The 19470-nt window shown below is 35.7% G+C and overlaps 1 protein-coding gene and 1 long non-coding RNA gene across 9 annotated transcripts in view; one reads left to right on the forward strand and one right to left on the reverse strand.

The window, feature by feature from the left end:
- The window catches only part of LOC141376202 (uncharacterized), a 34254-nt gene extending 32584 nt beyond the window's left edge, over positions 1–1670 (forward strand). The window contains exon 4 of the long non-coding RNA XR_015499860.1: positions 444–1670. This is a non-coding gene — a long non-coding RNA (uncharacterized LOC141376202). The remainder of the gene's footprint in view (positions 1–443) is intronic.
- The window catches only part of hdac4 (histone deacetylase 4), a 399635-nt gene that overhangs the window by 16754 nt on the left and 363411 nt on the right, over positions 1–19470 (reverse strand). For 4 of the 8 annotated variants that reach the window (XR_015498934.1, XR_015498933.1, XR_015498936.1 and 1 more), the window contains 3 exons: positions 6585–6703; positions 2417–2941; positions 1447–2335 (listed from right to left, as the gene is read on the reverse strand). Coding sequence is in view for 4 of the 8 variants with exons in the window: in XM_087266974.1 (XP_087123100.1) it covers positions 2808–2941; positions 6585–6703 (253 nt within the window). In the remaining 4 variants the exon portion in view is untranslated. 8 annotated transcript variants of the gene reach the window in all.

A 19470-nucleotide genomic window follows, 5' to 3' on the forward strand; every position in this document is an offset into this window, starting at 1 on the left:
ATCGCTGATTTTGCATTTTCTCCCTGTGTTGGTGTGGGTTTCCTCCAAGTACTCCGGTTTCCCCCATACTCCAAAGACATGTGCTATAGGTGAACTGGGCAAGCTAAATTGGCAGTACTGTGTTTGTGTGAATAAGTATGTATGGGTGTTTCTCAGTACCGGGTTGCAGCTGAAAGGGCATCTGCTGTGTAAAACATGCTGGATAATTTGGTGGTTCATTCCGCTGTGGCAACCCCTGATTAATAAAAGAACTAAGCTGAATTAAAATTAATGAATTAATTCTATACATAATAATTCTAAATAATAACAGCAGGACACTATTTAATTTCCAAGACATTTTGTGAATATTAAAGGTAAAAATCTCAGACATTTGCCCAGCTAAGCAAACTGTAGGCACTGTTTCAGTAACATAATTGTTTTCTGTGGGCCTCATTCACTTGCAGACCCATGCCGGACATCACTGATGCCTCGAGTAGAGCAGCTCTATCCAGACAGCAGACTTTAGGAAATGAGAGCTCGGCCTGTACTCGGTTTTGGCCGGAAGCAGGTGCTTTATCATTGCACTGAAGCGGAGGTGAAGTTGATGTGGATCCAGTGTGAACTCTCCAGAGTCTGTTTGAAGCAGAGGCTCTAGGGAGAACAGGTGCTACACCAACACTCAATTTACAGCTGAAGTCAGAATTATTAGTCCTCTGTTTATGTTTTCCCCAATTTCTGTTTAATGGAGAGAAGATTTTTAAATACATTTCTAAACATAATAGTTTTACCAATTCACTTCTAATGACTCATTTATTTGATCTCTGCCATGATGACAGAAAATAATAATTTACTAGATATTATCAAGATACTATAGTATTCAGCTTAAAAGTCTCCTAAGCTGCCTCAATTTTGGCATCACTGCCTGATGTTTGATTGTGCCGTGTATGTTATTCGCATTACAGTATTGCATCTTTAGCTGATGTTATTGTCCATGCAGAATCTTCCAAATCGTTCACTTATGAGGTTCACTCAGATTTACGATACGGTTTAGACAGCAAGGCGGAGCCACAACACGAGCACATTTGATTTAGATAGAGTAAGGAAAGGTCCTGAATGAAGAAGATGAATAGAAAGAACAGCAGTGAAAATGAGAAATGGGAACATTAAAGAAATGCCTCTTCCTGAAACACACAGACGAGTCAATAAATAAGAAGCGTTCGCTATTCTTTCACTCCCTCCACCCTCAGACTGGACTATGAGTGTGTCGGCGGAACTTTGGTGTCGAGCCAGAGTGAAGGGAGTGCTGCTAAAAACACACACCCTGTGACAAACATCCCGTCTGTGACACCCAACACAAAAGATGGGTGGGTGGAGGAAGGACAAGTCAAGAAAAAACTGAGACTGAGGTTCGGTTTAGTAAATAGAAACAGCACCTAAAATTTTCATTGTTGTTTTTTTTTTTAATACACTGAAATGTCACAAAATGGTCTTCAAGATCATATCATAAATTCATATTTTTGTAATGTAAAATGCGGTAACACTTAAAATTAAGAAATCTTTGTTACACATGTTCCAAGTACTTACCATATTAACTATAAATAATTGCGCATAATTACATGCAACTAACCATAATCCTAACCTGCATTCTAAACCTAACCATGAAAGTACTTGTAATAAACCTTTTATGAAAACCAAAATGGACTGATTATTGTTTTTTTTTTTTTATTATTGACTTTTTTTTCTTAAAAAGTTATGTTAAAATCTAAAACTAAGACTTGTTTTCTTCTTTCAGATCAATCACATCAAATAGACTGCCTAATTCAAGCTAGGAAATTTGGTCAGGATAAGACCAAATATTCTTTTTTAAAATGTTAAAAATGACAAAAAGTAACAAAACTTCCAAACCGTAAATTAAATTTAGATGCACTCAAAATTAGATATTAAAATATTAAATCTGTGTTAATGCACATTTTATTGTATCACATGAGAAAGAACTGATAAAATGCTAAATGTCAAATAATAATCTTTTAAACTTTAAGCTACTTTAAAATTAAAACTGCTTTGCTACTTTAAACTATGAACTACCTAAAACAAAATTTAAAATTTAAGCTACTTTAAAATTAAACCTACTTTTAAACCTTAGGCTACTTTAAACTTAAATCTGATTTTAAACTTTAAACAACTTTAAATATAAAGCTACTTTTAAACTTTAGGCTACTTTAAACTTAAACCTACTTTTAAAATTAAGCTACTTAAAACCTTGAACTACCTAAAACTAATTTTAAAATTTAAGCTACTTTAACTTTAAAACTACTTTAAAACCTTTAGTAACTTTAAACTTAAAACTGCTTTTAAACTTTAAGCTTCTTAAAACTTAGAACTACTTAAAACAACTTTTAAACTTTAAGCTATGTTAAATGTAAAAATTCTGTTAAACTTTAAGCTTCTTAAAACTTGACAAACCTTGTTAATCTAGTTTAAATTTGGGATTATTATTATAATTTTTTTTTTTTTTGCAAACTTTGAAAAGATATGCTTAATGTTAGGATAGAAATACAATTTATGATAATGTTTATACTTTAATAACACAGCTATATAAAAGTTAATATTTTTCAAATTGTCCTCAATGCCATTAGATCTCCAAAAATTACTTTGGTTTTTAAAATTCTATTTAGTAAAATCTGCATAACCAGGCCAAAAGAAAAAAAAAATCTATACTGCTAATCCCTGGAGGAAGTATCACTCTATTCCTTTATCTTCTCCTACATTCATAAAGCCCTGTCCATCCCTGAGTCACACCCGCCGCCTGATCTCCAGTCAGCTCTTACCTCGTTTCCAAGCAAAGCAGAAACACATGCTTCAGAGGCATCGCAAATGGCGGTGAGGTCGTGACCTCCTTCCAGCGCCAGCACCAGCCGACCACCGGCCAGTCCCATCAGCTGCTTGGTCAGATAGCCAAAACCTGCCAAAGGGGGAGACGGGAAACACAAGCGGGTGTTACAGAGCGTTTTCAGAAACCGGTGGATGGCATTTGATCAAAGAAACAAGAGATGAAGAAAAAAATCAATGACAGAGATGAGGGGAAAAAAGACAGTATTACATCATATTCTCTCCGTTAAAAAGACGGCACTCTGGATTTACTGGGCCTAAAGACGTAATATGAGGCAGGTTTAATTTTAATAAATGTGGCTTAGCGTTTTGCTCCAGGCTCTTTTGATCTTTGTTTGAATATATGCATTTGACTATACCTCCCTTTCCCAAAGATTCATATTCAAGGCCATTGTGGATGATTTGATTTTGTTTTAATTCTTCGCTGGCACGATACGGCCCAATGGGGACGCTCTTCAGCACGTCTAGCGTCCAGCCCAATTCAACCACGGAGAACATGATACACACACTTGGCTCCATGTATTAAAATGCAACACAAATTACAGCAGAGACATGCCTCATTATGTGCATAATGTGCTTGTGCATATCATCCTTAAAGAAATACAATTTCCAACATGGAAAAAAAGGATAATTCATTTAATTCCAAACTTTTACGGGAACACAAAAGGAGAGTTTTGGAAAACGTTTTTGTAGAGGCTTTCCTGTGCATTATTGTGAACAAACTGTATCTACTATCTAGAGTTGAAAGTTTCAGTCTATGTGTATCAATCTATACAAGGCTCCTCGTATATAACTTTCTGTCTTGACACTCATAACTCAGCTAGATCACAGTAGTCGGGTAATATTGATCTACTTTCTGTATCCAGGACTAAGCTAACACATAGAGGGGACTGACCTTTTGCTAGGATAATATAATGTACAATATAATGCACTTTTGAGGCTTTTTAGGTGAGAATGTAGTTCTTTAGATTCCATCTATGCAGTTTATTTATAAAGATAGTGCCTATTTAAAATATTTATAATATCAGAGATTCAGCATGTCGGCATCTATCAGCCTGTCATACTGAGCAGAGCAAAGATGGTTCCACCACAAGATGACAGAGACGACAGAGACAGCATAATAAGTCCTTTTGGGAGAAAATTTCAAACTACAACCAAACAAATCATTACAAAAAAAGTAAGTGAGATTCTAAGCATATCTCTTTCTTGTTTGTATTTTGTAGTGCTGTATTTTTACCATAGTAACCTGGTAGTGTTTTCTTTGGTTTGGCTTTTTCGAGGCAAATTATTGTGATCTCCAGATTGCAACAGAGAAATAATGGAAAATCTCTGAAGACTGATGGCATTTCATGCTGTTCAGCCTTATAATCTTAAAATGTCAGCAAAATCACCTGTTTTGTCATCATTGTAGACATTACACTAGAGAATCATTCAAATGGTCTAAAGTGACGTTGGTGAAGTAGCAACTGTTTCTGCTGTTCTGACGTCAGCTGCAGATGTGTAAGTAAGTAGTTCCTTATACAAAAGGACTTTTAGATTTTCCGTGTTTGATTTCAGTTTTTTATACACACGATTATGCAGTTGAACTGCTGTATAAACGCAATATCACTATCGTAGCAGTGTGATATGGATCGTCACTGGTGGGACACAAAGGCACTCGGCCTGCGAACTCGAGCCAACGCACGCATGCCAGCATGATCAAAAGATTTCTGTCAATGGTGCATTTTAAGCTATGTAGTTAAGGGCTAATAAGAACAGCCTATATCCTAGTCCCAGTGGTGTAAAGTAACTAATTACAAATACTCAAATGACTGTATTTGAGTAATTTTTCCTCAGGAATTGTAATTAACTAAGCAGTTTTAAAAATGTGTACTTTTACTTCCACTTGAGTACATTTTTAGTGCCGTATTGGTACTTTTACTCCACTACTTTCCTTCAACCTGCAGTCACTATTTTTTCTTGTCTATGGGGATTAGAAAAATCAGTCCTGATAGAAGGTACATCACCTCGTAATGATCTACCTCAAGACATTTATAATTGCAGCAAGCGGTTTGGAAGCATTACAAATGTCCAAGAACATGTCCAAAGTCCTTGCACGCATTGACCCAGAGACTGTTTAGATGCAGGTCACTGATGAGAAGATGACGGATGTTTACTGTATGATGACCGAAATGGCCTAAACACACAGCAGGCACAAGATTTCAACGTGACGTCAGATTGACGTTGTACCCAAAGTCATAGGGACGTTGCATTTTATTAGGAAATGAAAATTCGGATTGACATCAGAACACAGCATCAGGCTAACCATCATGTCTAACCTAAAACCAACCAAATATCAGTGTCTAATGATGTTACAGCTTGTGTGGATGTTACCACTATTGACATTTATCTGACGTTGGATTCTGGTAGCCTAATGAATAAATGTCAATACTTGACGTCAATATAATATTGGTTTTAAATGTAGGGTTGACAATGGATTTTGGTTATTTTGTAACAACCTAAAATCAACCAAATATCAATGTCATTTGATGTCATTATTGGACATCAAAATAACATTGTCCCTGGCTAGATGTGTAAATTTAGTCACCTGACATCTCAACCTAAATCTAACTTAATATTAATGTCTTATGATGTTGTGTACCTGCTGGGCAATCAATGCACTACAGAATGTTACGTTTACACACATCCACAAATTACATGCAAATGCATCAGCTTTTAGAGTGTAATACTCACTACTCTTGAGTACTTTTGAAAGCTCTACTTTTTACTCATACTTTGAGTAATATTTACAACAGATAATCTTACTTTACTCACACTACATTTTTAGGCAAGTAATGGTACTTTTTCTTGAGTATGAATTTTCAGTACTCTTTCCACCACTGCCTAGTCCTGACCTATTTTAATAGCATTATTTTAAAGAGTCCTGACATTAAAAAAGCTGCTTATTTTTGTTTTTGCCTTTTAAGAACTCACATTAAACTTGTGGGTAACTCTGTAATTTCATATTAAACATTTCAAAAATGTAATAAAACATTTGGAACAACATGAGGGTGAGTAAATAACGGCACAATTGTTTAATGGATGACTTATTCCTTAAAGATGAGCAGATAAATGAAAAAACCAAGCGTTGTCACAGCTCATTGAGCCCTTCTTAGATCAGCAGATGGAATCAATCTGATTTAAAAGATTTAAAATAAAGGACAACCTGCCTTTCTTTAGTCTCTGGGCTAGTGAGCGGTGTTTCTACTTTACGCTCAAGCACTGACATATGGACAGCTTTCAGCAAAGAGATGTAATCTATAAGAGCCGGCCTTATGATCCCTCTAACAGGATAAAAGCAGTCTTTTTGGACAACAAGCACTGTACAATCATTAAATGTTTGATTTAGAAACAAGCCTGGAATGCCATCTTGATATTACACACACATGGGAACAAAAAAAAAAAAAAAAGAGGAAAAACATTAGGGATCTGGAAGTATGAGAAAGGATGACTGGTACAATCCCTCCCTTTGGGGATTAGACTTTGCACACAAGAGCGTGGTCTCTTGTTTTTGTGGCATTAGCACATGATAAATTTAACTGAAATGAAAGCTTTTAAGACATGAGAAATGAGCCAGAGAGAAAGAGGAGTGGGACAAAGGCTGACTTCTGCGTCAGTGACTCATCTTTTCATCCCACGAGAATCTCTCTATGTACAGGGAAAAGCACAACACTCACATTTGGCCGTGAGCTTGTATCCTCCCAGAGGTGGCGGATGCCCCTCCACAGCGTCGAAGCCTGAGGAAACCAGCACCACGTCTGGAGAAAACTCATTCGCTATCGGCATCACCACCGACCTGTTAGAAAAACACAAAAAACAAAACATAAGAACAAGAGCGTGCGAGTTTCTGAAAGGACAGTGTTCATTTCTTATTTAATCATCTATTCCAAAAATGACAATTATGTCATCATTAACTCATCCTCGACTTGTTTCAAACCATGTATTTTCAATTGTTGAATGCAAAAGAAGATATTTTGAGGAATGTTGGAAATCTGTAACCATTGACTTTCATGGAAGGAAAACAGCTACTATGGAAGTCAATAGTTACAGGTTTCCAACATTCTTTAATATATCTTCTTTTGTGGGGGAAAAAAAACACCTCAAACTGATTTTTTGGGATGAACCATCCCTTTTAAATCTCTTTTTAAAAGATTTTTACTGTATGGTTGTTCAATCATCTTTTGGGGATTTTTTTTTCTTTTTTAACGTAGAAAATATTACTACATTCCTGTTACAAAAATACAAAACAGGAACAAGAGCATGTGAGTTTTTAAAGGCAGATTTAAGGGGAAAAAAACTGTCATTGTTTACTCAATCTTGACTTGAGTTTAACATTTTTTTTTATTGTGAAAAAAATATATGCTATTTTGAAGAATGTTGGAAATCTGTAAATATTGACTTCCATAGGAGAAACAACTAGTGTAGAAGTCAATGGTTACAGGTTTTCAACATTCTTCAAAATATCTTATAACAACCAAGCAAACTAACTAACTAAAACTGGTTTAAAAAGTTAAGGGTGAGTAAATTATAACAGAATTTTAATTTTGTTAGGGTGAACTCTCCCTTAAATCTTTTCATAAGAGATATTTGTATGTTTTTTCCAACTACTGAGATTTTTTTTTTTTAATTTCCGAACATTTTTTTAAAAGCTTTTTTTTGTCTATCAACATTATATCATCATTACTCATCATCAACTTTTTAAAACAGTTCCAAACCATTTTTTGAATTGTTGAAAGCTATTCAGCTCTCCTTCATTTTCTCAGGCCATACACTTTTTACAGTCTGCTTTAAACAGTGTTCAGTCTCGTCTTAAGGATCTTCAACTGGTTTTAAATGTAGACAAATCTGGATGAATGATTTTCACAAATTGTCCAACTCCTGTGCAAAACCAAGCATTAATTACCACTGCCCAAGGTCAAGAAATAAATTTAGTGTCCAGCTATAAGTATTTAGGCTTTCTACTCGATCAGGAGCTTTCCTTTAAGAACACATAGCAAATATGGTTCGAAAATTGAGGTTAAGCTTGGGTTTTACTATCAAAATGCATCCTGCTTTTCTCCTAAAGCTCGCAAACATTTGGTGTCTGCAACATTTTTACCATTGATTGACTATGGTGATGGTTTTATATATGAATGCTTCGACCAAATGTCTTCAGCCTTTAAACTCTGTCTATCACAGGTTTGTTACAGGCTGTCAGAGACTTACTCACCATTGTAAACTGTATGTCAAAGCTGAGTGGCCTTCTCTGTATGTAAGAAGGTACACCCACTGGATGACTGGTCTACAAGGCTCTTCTAGGCCTGGTGCCTTCATATCTAAGTTCCCTTCTTCATTAGTCAAAAGCCAGTATGCTCTACGTTCAAGTGAATCTTATCATTTGACTGTTCCCCGGATTCAAACTGAAATAGGGAAGCGAGCCTTTATTCATGCCATCCCTCATCCTGGAATACTCTTCAGTCTGAACTAAAATGTCTGAGCTAATCCCAATTACATTGTTTCACTCTATCCTTTTTAACAAACAACAACAGTCCATTTCTCAATGTATGTGTTTTTAATATATTTTAATGTGGTATAGCTGGACAACTAACTGTTGTTGTATATTATCTTAATTTTCTACTTATTATAAATATTATTCGTATTTTTTTCATAAGTCGTGTGTTGTGGACCTCTTGGTCAGGTCACCCTTGTAAATGAGATCTTGATCTCAATGTTTTTATTTATCTGGGTAAATAAAGAAACATATAAATAAATAAATATAATTATTAGCCCCCCTGAATTTTTAGACCGCTTGTTTGTTTTTTCACCAATTTCTGTTTAACCAAGAGCAATTTTTTTCAACACATCTCTAAACATAATAGTTTTAATAACTCATCTCTAATAACTGATTCATTTTATCTTTGCCATGATGACAGTAAATAATATTTGACTAGATATTTTTCAAGACACTTCTATATAGCTTAAAGTGACCTTTAAAGGCTTAACTGGGTTAATTAGGTTAACTAGGCAGGTTAGGGTAATTAGGCAAGTTATTGTATAATGATGGTTTGTTCTATAGATTATCGAGAAAAAAACATAGCTTAAATTGGCTAATAATTTTGTTCCTAAAATTGTTAAATCCGTTAATAATTGTTAAAATGTCGAAATTAAACAAATAAGACTTCCTCCAGAAAAAAAAATAAAATTATCAGACATACTGTGACAATGTCTTTGCTCTGTCAAACATAATTTGGAAAATATTTAAAAAAGAAGAAAAGAAATTTGAAGGGGGCTAATAATTCTGACTTCAACTGTGTGTGTGTGTGTATATATATATATATATATATATATATATATATATATATATATATATATATATATAAAGTAACTAATCGCAAATGTATTAGATCATGTAAATTTAAGTTAAATCTACAGTATGACTTAGCATAACCCTTAAAATAGTGCACTTGCGTCATGTGAACTACTTTTATCATGCTTTCATGTTTTTTTTTTGTTTTGTTTTTTGGACCTGACATCATTCACTGACACTTCAGTAAACATTCAGTCTCTTTTACAACAGAAATCAAATCACATGTGCTTGGAATGACTTAAGGCTGAGTAAAGGATGACAGTTTTAACTCCTATGTGAAAAATCCCTTTAAGCGTTCATGGCAAACGACCCAAAGATGATGAAGCAGTGCTACTGTCAGTTAAATATAGTCAAAACACCAGTTGAAGATCATGGGAAGAGCAAAAACATTTCAATTCCAAGGAATAAAACCAGATTCTGGATGATTCATGGGATGTTTGTGGTTTTTACGGCTCATTCTGTGGTAAAGTTGCGATTGCTGAACCAAAAATTGCCTGTTGCACAGACTGGCTTGCCTGGAGCTGAGCAGAGACCGTATGACAACAAGACTGTGTGTGTGCTAGACATGGGTGACATACAGAGCATCGCAGTCATTGCAGAGATGTGTGGATGCAGTCCTCCAAGCTTATGGGAGTCATACACAATATTCATTCTTTTTCCACTTCACCATAACTTTATATTCTATACTGGACATTATTTCTGTTAAGTGACAAGACTTTTCGTCTAAGCAAAGTCAGACCTTACTGTCCTAATTAAATCATTAAAAATCAAGGCATGATCATATTTTATTTTGGTATAACTGTAATCTAGAGGCTTTTGCCTTTCATAAAAGCCAATGCTGATACAAAATAACCAACAAGAAATCAAGTTATTTGTTGTCCCTAAAACTTGGATATAACAAGACTTTTTTCAGGTAGTGTGTATATATTTAAAAATACATACTTTTGTGCTTTATTGTGGTTATCATGAGATTTACAGATACTAATGATGACAGTTCATATGTAGATACAAAAAAGTGCTGCATCTCTAGATATAATTATCTGTAATATTTCTAGAATAAATTATTTGAGCTTAACATATGCAGCACAGAAGTAAAGATATTCAGCCATCGCTGTAGCTGAAGGAAAAGAAGATAAAACGCTTAAACTAATCAGCCATGAAGACAATAAATGTATAAATGATGCAATTTATGGTCGTTCTATGTTCTTCAAACCATTCTAGATATTTTTCCTGGACAAAGTATTATCAAATCTGTATGATTCCTTCCCCATTTACTGATATAGTGCCAATTTTACTTATATATATATATATATAACTATTTAACACAACCAGAAGTTGACCAATGTGCTGCACAGTACAAATCAAAACAATTTGTGTGTGTGTGTGTGTGTGTATATATATATATATATATATATATATATATATATATATATATATATATATATATATATTATAAAATGATAGCTAAGACAATTTTAACTGATAAAATGCCAAATCAATCAAAGTTTTCAACCTAGATTTAAAAACAGACAGGGATGAAACAGATCGGATAAAGAGGGGCAGAGCATTCCACAACCTAGGACCAGCTACTGCGAAGGCACGGTCACCTCTGCATTTCAGCCTTGACTTAGGGATGCATTTACAGTCTCAGGTTAGATGACCGAAGAGACCAACCAGGCTGATGCTCAATTAACATGTCTGACAGATAAGAAGGTTCCGGGTCATTTAGAGATTTAAAAATCAAGAGAAGCATTTTAAATGTCACTCAATAGAGCGCAGTGCAAAGAGCGTAAAACTGGGGTAATGTGCTCATGTTTCTTGTTACTGTACCTGTTAAAAGCATTGCAGCAGCATTTTGAACTAATTGTAACCGGGATATTTTCTGACTAATGCCAAAGTATAATAAGTTAAAGTAGTCCAATTTAGTGGTAATAAAAGCATGGGTTTTATTTTCTAAATTTTTTTCTGGATAAAATAGGTTTGACTGTTTTTAAAAGTCGAAGCTGAAAGAATAGGGACTTGACCACTGCATTTATCTGTTTGTCAAAGCTCAAGCCATCATCAAGAATAACACCTAGATCAGGGGTCACCAATTCTGGTCCTGGAGGGTCTCTGCAGGGTTTAGCTCCATTTTGCCTCAACACACCTGCCTGGATGTTTCAAGTATACCTAGAAAGACCTTGATTAGCTTGTTCAGGTGTTTTTGATTAGGGATGGAGCTAAAATCTGCAGGACACCGGCACTCCAGGAACAAGTTTGGTGATCACTGACCTAGATTTTTTTTACCCAGGGCTTCATAGAAAAACTTAATTTTTCTAGATTAACTATGGGTGCTCTGGAAGAATTTGACAGGCCGAGCAAAATCAATTCACTCTTCCTCTCATGAAAATCTAGAAAGTTCAAGCACAACATATAAATCCCTGTATGATCACAAAATGGCATCCTTTCAAACTCTGAACTGATATTATTAAGTGAAGTTGAAGTAAAACTTATTGTAAACAGTCTCAAACTCATGCCAAACTGTATCGCACACATGCTACTGTACTGCATTCATTTTTTCTAGCACTGTACAGTCCTGACTAAACCATTTCCAGATTGTGGAGGCAGATGCCAGATTGTAGATTTTATCCCTGTTATCGCAGGAAGACTAATTTTTATTGGATGAGAACATTTTTACAGGTGTATTGCAGGCAATGATATATCACTAGACCCACATGGAATCAGATTTTTCCACACATTTTTTTCTCCCATTATTGAGTTTATTTTTTACTCATGTAAATGTGTGTGAATATCCTTTATTATATATTTCAGCTATATTATTAACTAATATGCAAATGTTTTATAGGATTATTTTACAATACAGTTTGTAAAGTAATAAAATCTGTCTTGTAGTAGATATATTGACTTTTTTTTTTTTACCAAACAAGTGGATTCAATTGGATTTGCAATGCAAACCTTAAATGCAAGTGTAGCGCCCTTTCCCTGTGGCGTTGGAAGGGCCCTGAATTCTTATAAAGTGGATCACTCTAATTTGTAATTTAACCCAAAAAAGAAACTTATAACCTCATATCTATTAATATAAATAATAAACACAACCAATCTGGTACAAAATACTTTTAAATAATAAGTACAAAATACAATTAAACAAACAAAGATGTGCAAACAAAAGAAATAAAGGTTTGTTTTAAAATAAAGCTTATATTTCTCCCTCTATCAAACTCAAATAAACAGCAAAATCCACAGTTCATTTGGAAAAGCCCAAAAATAATCCATATAAAATGAATAAAATAATTAACTAATCCCCATTGCAGGCCTGTTTCGGTGCTGGTGTTCGTAGTTGCATTAAAACACAGTTGCCCCGTTACCCAAAGGGCAAATAAATTGCAATTTACTTTAAACCAGAGCCCTGGGAACATGTCAGAAACGGAACTACAGTTCAGGAGGGAATAGAGGAGAGTCAGCAGTAGGATGTCACGTACATTGCTGCCAGAGGAGCCACTGAGCTACTTTATGACATGGCGTGTTATCCTGGTGAAAGTAGCCATCAGAAGATGGGTACACTGTGGTCATAAATAGTTGGAAATGGTCAGCAACAGTACTCAGGTAGGCTGTGGCGTTGACACAATGCTCAATTGGTACTAAAGGACGCAAAGTGTACCACAAAAATATCCAAAACCAAAAATCAGCTCTTTGTAGGCAGTGGGTTTACTCACTTGTACAGCTTTTTATACATATTTCCCATACAGTATAAACCCTACACCCAAACCGATCCTCACAGGAAACAATCAATATTTTAACATTTTTAAAATACTTAATTTGGTGCGATTTATGAGCGATTTACATAATAGTGGCCACAATGTGAGGAATACAAGGTATACACACATCAGGGCTCAACAATAAGGACTGCCTGATGGCTCAGGGCCAGCGTGAGAGACGCTTGGGACAGTAGACAGGATCACTACTGGCCCGATTGGGATAATGCTGCCTTGTCACTGAAGTTTTATTTGACTGCGACTATTTATCAGTTGCGTGCATTTTAAGTTTGTGCTTTTAAGTCTTTAAATGCTACCTTCTCCATGACGTTGTGAATTGATTAGATTTATCTGATTTGATGTTTTGAGCATGCTAAATTTTCCCGTATCCTGTTAACAACCAGTAAAGTAAGGTGACGGCAACATCAAATTAGAAGGGTAAAGGAAAATGTCTGGTTCTAACGTCTTGGAAGCAGACATTTACGTGGGAACAATACGACAAAAAAAAAAAAAGAAAAAAAATGAAGTGATGTTTTGAACAAGTTGGCAAATTTCAAACTGAAATAAAATACCCGCACATTTTTCATTCTGCTATTTTAGTTTTCATAACATCTTGAATTTTGCTCATTATACATTTATTAACATTTCTTAAATATTTAAATTCCAGATTCACAGATGTTATTATTGACACATTGTTTAAAATATGTGGCTAAAACAACTATTAACTTCTCTTTTTTTTGATGGGGCCAGTGACAATTTTGCCAGGCCTAGTAAAAATCTGAATCATTGGCCTGATTTGACCAATAAAAAAAATCCTTAGCGCTGAACCCTGCACATGCATACACAATCACACATACACATGCACACGCCTCAGATTCTGTTAGTCTTGGCAGTGGCGACAGGACTTTGCAAGGGTCATCAAAGCTTGCATCGGAAGAAGACGACACGCACATTGATCAGATGGAGGATTTTTTGACTGAGTTTCTGAGTTCGGCCGGGCCCTGCATTCCTCCTGGCCTCACAGCTGTGAGTCTATATTAAGACGACAGATTTGTCTTTCTGAAGTGCAGCTGGAGAAACTGGAGGTTTGACTGGGCTTGGCGCTCTTTGCTCCAGTGTAGGTGTAGTTGATGCTACAGGCCTGATTTGTGTAAGACTTCATTTCCATGGAGATTTGTTAATAAAGACGCTCTGCAGCAGAGGTTTATGGTGTGTTTGTGTGTGTGTGTGAGAGGGGGACTGGGGTAATAGTCAAAACAAACAAAACAGGTGATTTTGCTCACATTTTAAGCTTATAAAGCTGAATGGCATCAAATGCCATCAGTCTACAGAGATTTTCCAGTATTTCTCTGTTGCAATCGGGAGATCACAATATTACTATGGTATAAATACAGCACTACAACATACAACAGAGAGAGATCAACTTAGAAAGTCATTTACCTGTTTAATAATGATTTGTTCAGCTGTAGTTTGAAATGACGCTGTTTTTCACTTAGGGCTTATTATGCGGTCTTTGCTCAAAGACAGGCTAATGGCCGCCGCCACGATGTCTCTCCGAAATGATAAATACTTTAAAATAGGCACTATCCTTATAAATAAACTGCATGGTTGCAATCTAAACAGCTACATTCTCGACTAAAAAAAGCCTCAAAAGTACATTATATTGTCCAACAGAATATTTGTCAAACTGTAGAGTGTCCTCCGCCTGTTATTGTATGTGGGCGGAGTAATACACAAGGGTGAAGTGTTAATAGGCTGGACGAGTGCCGTTACTGCCAGAATATTACACGGCTATCAGCCAATCAGATTCAAGAACCAGACAGAACTGTTGTATAAATATACTGCTAAAGTATATACGTCTATCTAAATATTAAATATTTTTATATATTGTATTTATATATTCAAAAAAACACCAATGCTCCTGAAATGCTAATTTATTCAAATTAAAAAAGGGGCTGACACAAAGTCAGTTATATTGTATCTAAAAAATACTAATACAATAATACTAAATATTTCCCGTATAATTTATTATAAGTTACATTATTTTAATATATTATTTATTAGACATTTGTTTTAAATTGAATAAATTCTCTATTTATTTTTTTGTTGCTAAAAGTAATTTCATATGCATCTTAATATTACATTAATTAAAATGTACAATTACATGAAAGTGATAAACATCAAGTTATTCAGCAAATGTATAAAATACTCACTGCTAAATATTCATTCTAAATTATGGAATTTATGTCTAATGAAATAGCGACGCAGTAGCGCATTAGTGGTGTTGCCTCACAGCAAGAAGGTCGCTGGTTCGACTGAGTCAGTGGACGTTTCTGTGTGGAGTTTGCATGTTCTCCCTGCATTCGCGTGGGTTTCCTCCGGGTGCTCCGGTTTCCCCCACAGTCCAAAGACATGCGGTACAGGTGAATTGGGTAGGCTAAAATTGTCCGAAGTGTATGAGTGTGTGTGGATGTTATCCAGAGATGGGTTGCAGCTGGAAGGGCATCCGCTGCGTAAAAACGTGCTGGATAAGTTGGTGGTTCATTCCGTTGTGGCGACCCCGGATTAATAAAGGGACTAAGCTGAGAAGAAAATGAATGAATCAATCAAAATGAAATCAAAAGTAAAAAATAGTAAATTCAGAAAAATTGTATTGACTTTTTTTTTACTACAAAGAATTGTGCCGACTATAAAATACCTTCCAAACGTTCTAAGTTCTGAGAGCACTGTGTATTTTAGGATAGTTTCTCCCCTAATTTATTAACATTTTGTTTGATTATTTTAAATTTAGGACCTCAAAATCTAAAGAACAAAACCAAAATCCCTCTAGAAATCAATAAACGGTCATGTTGTTGACTCATGAATGCTTCTTACAGGGAGGTTTCTTTCACACGCAGCTATTCAGCAGTGCATTAACCATGATGCCCAGTTACACAACATCCTTCAACGCTGGTTGGATGTGGTTGGAACTTCTCTGCCTTCTGGAACATGGCACTTGTCCTCTGGCCGCAGGTGGGCAAAAGGCCCAGATACTTAAGTGGCCAAAGTCCACAGCTGTGCCTGAAATTTTCCACCCTGAAACACCAAACCTCACCTCAAATCCACCCTGTGCCCCACACACTGCCCAGCTGACTGCACTGACTGACCCACTGGAGGTCTGAAGGGATCACAGCAGGCTTTGAGTCACAGAAAAGTGGTGGAAATGTCATCACAGTGCTGTGATGGGAATGCATGTTTTAGTGGTGTCTGGGAAAGCACAGTGATGTCTGTGTGGGCAGTGAAAAGAAGCTAGCTTGCCGCTATTTTGACAGTCAAAGTGGCTTGTCTTAATGCATGTAAAGTGAACTTTAAACTCATTATGTATATTCAGGGTATATGCAGGAATCCTAAAGATAATTTTAATACCTTTTTAAGACTTTTTAAAGATATTCTTAGAATATTTTAAGACCTCATCACCACATCAAGTTTTAATCAGTATCAAGCCTTTAACTTCATGAACAGTTGTAAATAAACAGTAGCTAATAACCAGTTTTAGTTAAATAAATCAATGAGGCACAACCATGCAACAAAACTCAGATAAGCTCAAAAGAAACAAAGAAAATTACGTGGTTGTTTTCAGCAATAGACTTCAGTCACTGTTTAAACTCGTCTTTTTCCAACCAGGAGAGTACGCAAACTGACATTTTCCCTTTCTGCCATCTGTTTCGCTCTATGGTTTCGCTACATGTGGAGAGCGTCACATCACCTTCCCTTGTTTATCGCAAATTACGTGACATCACCCGGACGGAGGAGTTTGGCCAGACGCGCCCCAGTCCGAACCAATCGCGTGCATCAAGCATAATATTAGGAGGAAAATAAATATATTTATGCTGTTTTGCAGTCAAGCACTTTGGACAATGCTTGAACAAAATTTAAGACCTTGTAAAAACACGATTAAGACTTTTTAATACCTTTTCAGGGGCCTTAATTTTCTCATAACGTATTAAGCAACTTTTAATACTTTTTAAGACCCCGCAGCCACCCTGATATCGAAACTTTTATTTTGGATGCAATTAATCATTTAACAGCACTAATAACTTTATTTTAGTAACAACAATTAATGACAATAATAAGCACTATGAATTTAAAATGCTTCCAGCCCAAAAAGGGGTATTTACAGCATGGTGTAATGAAGTAAGGCATAATGAAGATCTAGGTAGCTATTCTCACTGAATAAAGCCTGACAGCTTTATCAGCAGCGCATTGTGAAATGGAGTGCTGTTGTATAAGACTGGAGGGCTTCATACTGTGAAAACAACCAGCTAGATGTACATTATCCAGCTTATTAAATGTCTATACAACACTAAAAATTAGACTCAAAGACAATGATCTGAGTTGTAATAATTTCTTAAAATTTTAAAAAGATGTAAACCAACACTAACCCACTTATTATTCAATCGCAAGATGGCGACAAATAGTCAAAAGAGTTGTGTGAAAAACAAATATGAAAATATAAATAGAGATATATTCAATAATGGTCAACATGATTTAAAGTACCCATGTGAGCCCTGTGTTATTACGTATTAGTTTCAGTGGTTGTTATCTGTGATTATTACATGAATGTTTGGAATTCTCAATTCTAATTGGTCAGTTGCGACATTCCAACGTATGCTAGTCTGAAATAACAACCGCTGAATAACGCAGGCTCATGCGGGAACTTTAACTTGACCATCAGTGAATATGTTCACAGCCATATACTTACATCTACATTCATATATTCAAGAGAAGGTCTATTAATGAGGTCTTTTTAAATACTGGGTTTTAAGTATAAATAGGGTTCAATTGTGTTTTTAACGTGATTTATGTAATGACATTGAATTTATTTGTGTTGCCTGTTTTATGGGGTATGTGTGATGTAAACGTTGATGTGGTTGTGTGGTGAAGCCAAAGATAATTTTGCACTTGTGGACGATAAAGAAAGCAAAGTTTATTGACAAATGCAGTAACTAAAAGAAAAGAGCTGATGTTTTCTCAAAGTTTGGATATTTTCCACCCTAAAGTACCAAACCTCACCTAAAGGTAGAGTGCTTTATTTGGCCAGTTTCGTTTGTCAGCTTTGTGTTTTTAACAGTTTGGCACAATCTTATGATTGAATAATGTCTAGGTAAGTGTATACTTTAGCTGTTTTCATTTCTGTCAGCTTTGAGTTTTTGACTGTTTGGCGCCATCTTGTGACTGAGTAATGTTAGTGTATACTTGATCAGCTGTTTTCATTTCTGTCAGCTTTGAGTTTTTGACTGTTTGGCGCCATCTTGTGACTGACTAATGTAGGTTAGTGTATATTCCATCAGCTGTTTTCATTTCTGCCAACTTTGTGTTTTGACTGTTTGTCACCATCTTGTAACTGAATAATGTCTAGGTTAGTGTATACTCCATCAGCTGTTTTCATTTCTGCCAACTTTGTGTTTTGACTGTTTGTCACCATCTTGTAACTGAATAATGTCTAGGTTAGTGTATACTCCATCAGCTGTTTTCATTTCTGCCAACTTTGTGTTTTGACTGTTTGTCACCATCTTGTAACTGAATAATGTCTAGGTTAGTGTATACTCCATCAGCTGTTTTCATTTCTGCCAATTTTGTGTTTTTGACTGTTTGGCGCCATCTTGTGACTGAGCAATGTTAGTGTATACTTGATCAGCTGTTTTCATTTCTGTCAGCTTTGAGTTTTTGACTGTTTGGCACCATCTTGTGACTGACTAATGTAGGTTAGTGTATACTCAATCAGCTGTTTTCATTTCTGCCAATTTTGTGTTTTTGACTGTTTGGCGCCATCTTGTGACTGAGTAATGTTAGTGTATACTCCATCAGCTGTTTTCATTTCTGCCAGCTTTGTGTTTTGACTGTTTGGCGCGATCTTGTGATTGAATAATGCATAGGTTAGTGTATACTCCAGCAGCTGTTTTCATTTCTGCCAGCTTTGCATTTGATTAAAGAAAGAATAAACTATTTCAGCTCAGAACAATGTTTAATGTCTAATTGTACGTTTTGGGGCAGTAATAAGAGCCCAGAGAGCCGTTTAATAAATCAGCTATAAGGTATTTTAAACTGAAACATTACAGGCATACGCTGGGGACACCCGAGACTTACATTACATCCTACAAAAAAGGCATAATAACAGCCCTTTCAAAATTTCGAAGGAAATTCAAAGTCAAACAGTTTTGTAACAACCCAAGGTTAAGCAAATGAATGAATTATCATTTCTGGCTGAACTATTTCATGCCAGAATGTCGATAAATGAGACCTTTATTCACTTGCGCAGCAACCAAAAAGGTTTTTTCAACAGTCACGCTTTCCATCACAGGTGACATCTCACATCCACAACCTCCCAACCTGCCAGAAACAGCAGCAGCCACCCACATCAAGCCTCCTCCAGTCTAGCCTCGAGCAAACCAAAGCTGCAGGGTTGTTTTTTTTTATACACACATG

The sequence above is a fragment of the Danio rerio genome, chromosome 9 (assembly GCF_052040795.2).
Source record: "Danio rerio strain M-AB ecotype USA chromosome 9, GRCz13ab, whole genome shotgun sequence".
Lineage (NCBI taxonomy): Eukaryota > Metazoa > Chordata > Actinopteri > Cypriniformes > Danionidae > Danio > Danio rerio.